This window comes from Lupinus angustifolius, chromosome LG15, assembly GCF_001865875.1.
Source record: "Lupinus angustifolius cultivar Tanjil chromosome LG15, LupAngTanjil_v1.0, whole genome shotgun sequence".
NCBI classification, from domain to species: Eukaryota; Viridiplantae; Streptophyta; class Magnoliopsida; order Fabales; family Fabaceae; genus Lupinus; species Lupinus angustifolius.
Genome location: NC_032023.1, coordinates 17,831,719 through 17,837,245, shown reverse-complemented (window position 1 = coordinate 17,837,245; position 5,527 = coordinate 17,831,719). Strand labels below are relative to the sequence as shown.

The window sequence follows — 5,527 nt, the reverse complement described above, 5'->3', positions numbered from 1 at the left end:
GTGGAAGTTCAGCCCTGGAGTTTTAGATTTGGATCTTAACTTTCTTGTGCTGAAAGATGACCAGGTTTCAGTTTACAGCAAGCTTCAAATATATCTGCTTTAGTGGATTCTCATTATTATAGGCTAGGACCTGAATTAGGAATTATTATTTTCATGTCCTACTACTCCCAACTGTCATCTTTCATATCTCAACACAAGCACTAAAAATTGTAATCAGACATGGTAGGGGATAAATTTGCAATATTTTCATCCACTAAGCATTCATATTCTGTGTTACATCCTCAGCCGAACTGGGGTTAGATCTGCCTATTGAGCCCTTCTCTGCATTTCTTCCATAACAAGCGGAGTTTTGTTTCAAGTTTCAATGTAGCCATGGAAAAATAATCAATTTTGCACAAAACCCTTAACTGTTTCTCCTGGTAAAGTCTGCCTTTGGTAGCATCCTAAGCAATTAGTCATAAGCTAAAAATTCTTATATTCATGCTTAGAATAAATGGTTATTCTTAAGGTTGTTTTTAACGAAATAAATATGTTTTTTACTATGTTCTATATTGTGTCATTCTTATTTTTTGATTTTTGTTTTTAAATAAGAACAATTCTTGATTGTTTTTAGCTAAGGGAAAGTGAGAAGAAAGGTATACGTTGCGGGAAAAAGGTAGGTGTTATGAGATTCAAATAAGAATACAAATGATATTTAACATTGCGGGAAAAAATATATTGTTCTTATTTTATGAAGAATTATAATAAATTATAGAATAACGTGTGAGACTCAAATAAGAATAAAGATTGTATTTAGTGCGGGAGATACTCTTAGTTTGACAGTTGATATTGTTCTGGAACAACATAACAATTTTGCCTGTAAATGTCAGAAGGCAACCACAAAAAACTCAGGTGAATTCGCTAGGAATGATTTTGACCTAAATGGCATATAGGGGGATTTGGTATATGATTTCGAAGATAGGATTTCATGGTGCAGCATGCAAGTGGTGTTTAGTTTAGAATTTGAGTTGGTTTGATGATAGAATATGCTAAGTAATATTTTATTAAAATATTTAACCTCTACTCATGCGGAGTAGGTTTTATGTCTGTTTAATAAATACTGCGCTTAGCAATTGGTCTAGTGGAAGACTTTACTGATTCTAAAATACTAAAAGGTTAAGAGTTTTATTACTAGGAATAAACACTTGTGATTCAAAAATACTAAAAGGTTAAGAGTTTTATTACTAGGAATAAACACTTGTGATTCAAAAATACTAAAAGGTTAAGAGTTTTATTACTAGGAATAAACACTTGTTTTTTCTGTATGTCGTGAGAAATTAGTTCTTAAATCATAAATTGAGGGATATTCTTGGTAATACAAAAAAGATTGTGCTTATATTTTATCTGTGATCATAATATGTTCGATAAATTTGAAAAAAACTATTAAGATTATATCTCAAAATTAATTGACAATTAGAGGAATAACCTAATATATATTTAAACAATGGCTAAGAGAATCATGTAATTGTTGTAACAATCTATTCCCAACATACCCCCTACATGGAGGCTTATCAGACCAATGTGAGATATTTTTTGGCCTATGACAACAGCAAAATATTCGGCTTTGGTGACTCTAATATTATGTTAAAGTTTTATCTTTAAAATAATTAATAATGAGAGAAGCAGTCCAACAAATATTTAATCAATACACATATAGTGTGTGACTTAATTCCCAATACTATTCAAAATAAGAATTATTATTGATTTCTATTGAAGAGGGATCTTGTTTTATTCTAGATCCTTTGCAGCGAGATCTTACACTCAAGATATACGACTCAAAGGAGTTTGTCTCTATCTATGATTGGAGGATTCTCTTGATCTTAAAAACAAAAGTTCAGTCATAGCCCAACTGGGTTTGTCATTTGGTATAAGAGGGAGTGAAGAACCAAATGACAAATCTTGATTTTACAAAAGTTCTAATAAGGAATGGAAGACAAAATATTAAAAAAAAAGTGGGAGTCGGAATACGCATATGCTTTCAGGAAAATGATGTGTACAAAAGATACACATAATTTATATATTTTTTGTGTTCTATATTATTACACACTTTTACAATTGGTAATGCTAATATGAGATTTTGTTATAAACAGAGAGGGCTTAACGATATAGGCTAAATAACTTTTTGAAAAGTTTTAAGTATTCTGGGATCAAAATTTTCTTAATATCGAGAGACTTCAAGAAACAGGTTGCAATTTGAAAGGACGATTAATATACACGATAAAAAGGACGTCGGTGGCGTGGGGGTGCAGGCCTTGAGGAAGATGTTTAATCCTTACAAGGCGCAATCACGCATTTAGTAGGTTACAGGCACGACAACGACTTCAGCCATAAAAAAATGGAAAAGGTAATATTCTAAATCTCAGAGACAACACGTACATAGTTGGGTGTATGCAGCCGAGTTTGTCCACAGCAATAAATATATTCGGGCAGAAATTCACCTGAAAAGGTTGATTACACATGGAGTTTGAGTCATTCTACTTAAATAATCAAATATAGGTCAAGTTGGTACTTATTCGTAAGATTGATGGAAGTGAAACAATTATAAACCGTTTAGCAACGGTTTGAGTAACTCTAATCCTTAAACGTCAAAGATTAGAACTCATGCACTCTACGATTTTAACCCAATTCATATCTTGCGTACTTGTTTCAGAAGAGGGGGGAAGATGGAAGAAGGAAAGGAATATGGAAACTATTTTTCTCAAAATATATAAGAAAGTTACCATGTTCTATTCTACTTCCTTCCATCTATTATAGAGAAACCAACGTTCCACTACTCAACCTGTCCATTTTCATTTTAAAGTCACTCAAACATAAAACAGAACAAATATTTGCGTCTCATATCTACTGGGTTACCCAACACTATCTAACGTTAGACTACCACATGCACCCCCACAAAAAAAGTAGAGACTCAAGGCATCAGACCTTCAAAATTCAAAGGTAGATATCCTCAAAAAGCACCTTAATCAGATGAGGTTAGATAAAGAAGATTTTGGGGGTTTCAGAAGAAATATAAACAAAGGCTAAACATCCTTGCTCACTAAAATTCAGGGAAATCAAATTCATTAGAGATGATAATCATAAAATTACATTTCCATGTAATAAAAACTTCAATGTCCTCAAGAAAAATAGGCAATTTGGAAACACTTAAATATGGAAGGACAAACTAAAACAGCCCAGTACATCCATAAGTCATCACAGACATGAATGACCTAAAATCTCAGAACACAACGAGACTAGAAACAAGCACCTTCTCCCTTTAAAAACATACGGAGGAGAAGTTCAATTCTAAAAAGGAGTAAAATATCTTCACTGCTGTTCATCTGGTTTAGGTGCTGCGTCTTTAATTTCATCTGTTCCATCATCCTGAAATAACACCAAAGAATAAACCAAAATAAATAATGTATATGTAAAGATAATGAGAAAAAATACATCATAGTTATGGGTCTAATGACAATCACAAAGCCATACCTGCATGTCAGAGGTCCACAGGGTGAGGTTGTCACGGAGAAGTTGCATGATCAAAGTGCTGTCCTTGTAGGACTCCTCTCCCAGTGTATCCAATTCTGCAATTGCTTCATCAAAAGCCTAGCCAATATCGAAAGGAAAGAGATTCTTGAGGATTATGTAATTGGAAAATACCATTAGAATATGACAACTCCTAGCAAACTTATGCTCTTGATACTTGTACTGAACACTTCAACGATGATAATTAAAAGGAATATATTCCATTATGATGAACCCCTGCTGCTAACATCTTTTCTCAGATGTGAAATATATTTAACAATATTGAGGGGAAAGCCCAATAAATGTTATAAATAATAAAACACCGAACTCCATATTCCAAACTAAAAGTAATTGAAGCTAACATAAAATCATTGCAGTTTCAACATCAAAGAAATGTAAAATAAACTTCCAATAAAATAATTCCTATCAATGGACTGTGCGTATGAACAATTCAATTGATCTCCTTCCTTTTCTCTCTCAACAAACATCCAGAAATTTGGTCGAAAAATAGTACAAAATAACACAGGACAAGATGTTCATTCCAATTGTGATTCTAACCTGTTTTGCAAGGTTGCAAGCACGATCGGGGGAGTTAAGAATTTCATAGTAAAACACAGAGAAATTCAGAGCAAGACCCAGCCTAATTGGGTGAGTTGGAGGCAGTTCCGTATTTGCAATGTCCTGTACAACAAACTCGTCCATCATTAGATTAGCCACAAACAAATGTAAAATTCATCAATCAAATATAATACATAAAAATTGAAACAGAAGCCAAAAATCAAATTCAATTCAAATTATACAAAATAAACGACACACGAACATATCATTCAAAGGATGAAAAATCTTCAACACAGGAGAAGCTATTTCAAACCACTAAGCAAAACATGAATAATTGTTCAATTAACGAAACACGAATATTAATTCATTTTCTTATAACCGAATACAGCAGAGAATCGAATGAAATTGACCTAATCATGCATCTTTGATAATCATTGCTCAATAATAATAAGTCAACATCACAAATCAGGTCAATAAATCTGTCAGATCTGAATCACAAAATCATATAAATGAAAAAAACGGTTAACCTGAGCAGATTTGTAAGCAGCTAAGGTGCTCTCCGCGGCCTCCTTACGCTCAGCTCCAGTTTTGAACTCAGCAAGGTACCTGTGATAATCTCCCTTCATCTTAAGGTAGAAAACCTTAGAATCGCCAGAAGAAGCAGAAGGAATGAGACGCGAGTCAAGGAGCTTCAGAATCCCATCGCAGATGTTAGAGAGCTCCGATTCGATCTTAGATCGGTAGTCACGAATGGTAGAAACGTGATCTTCGTTGCCTCTGCTCTCTTCTTTCTGCTCGATCGAAGATATGATGCGCCATGAAGCGCGTCTTGCTCCGATCACGTTCTTGTACGCGACGGAGAGAAGGTTTCGCTCCTCGACGGTGAGTTCCTCTTTGTCAGCGGCGGCGGAGACCTTCTCCATGAACTCCACCATCTCTTCATAACGCTCGGCTTGCTCCGCAAGCTTCGCCAAGTAGACGTACTCTTCGCGAGGGGAAGCTGTGGCCGCCATTGTTGAATGTTAGAGAAAGAGAACGAGATTGATATTGATTCTAGAGAGAGAAAGAAGAATGAAAATATGAGGAAGAGGGAAATGGTGGTTTTTGAGGCCACGAAATCCGATAATTGCGTCGCTAGGAAATTCAATATGGACCGTTGGATTACTAATGATATTATATTTGTATTTATTAATTGTGAATTTTGATTTAATAACTGGAACTGTTATTTTTTGTATTTATCTTGGAAATGAAAAACAAAGCGACAGTTGTCAAACACGGTTTTTTAAACCGGAAATGTTCATCTTGTTAGCTGTTAGTGTGTTTCTGATGAGAGAAATTAATAGTATCACTTTGTTTGGTTTGGAGAATAAAATATGAAGATAGAAGGAGGATGAAATTTGGGAAGATAACAACTATGAATGGGTAC

At 34.3% G+C, this 5,527-nt stretch overlaps 1 protein-coding gene across 1 annotated transcript; it reads right to left on the bottom strand.

Moving 5' to 3' along the window:
* Positions 3,107-5,198, bottom strand: LOC109328462 (14-3-3-like protein). Its single transcript, XM_019561936.1, has 4 exons — positions 4,629-5,198; positions 4,102-4,224; positions 3,508-3,624; positions 3,107-3,402 (listed from the first exon to the last, which is right to left on the bottom strand). Exons 1-4 carry the CDS (start codon positions 5,112-5,114, stop codon positions 3,346-3,348), a joined length of 783 nt encoding a protein of 260 aa, XP_019417481.1. The 5' UTR covers positions 5,115-5,198; the 3' UTR covers positions 3,107-3,345.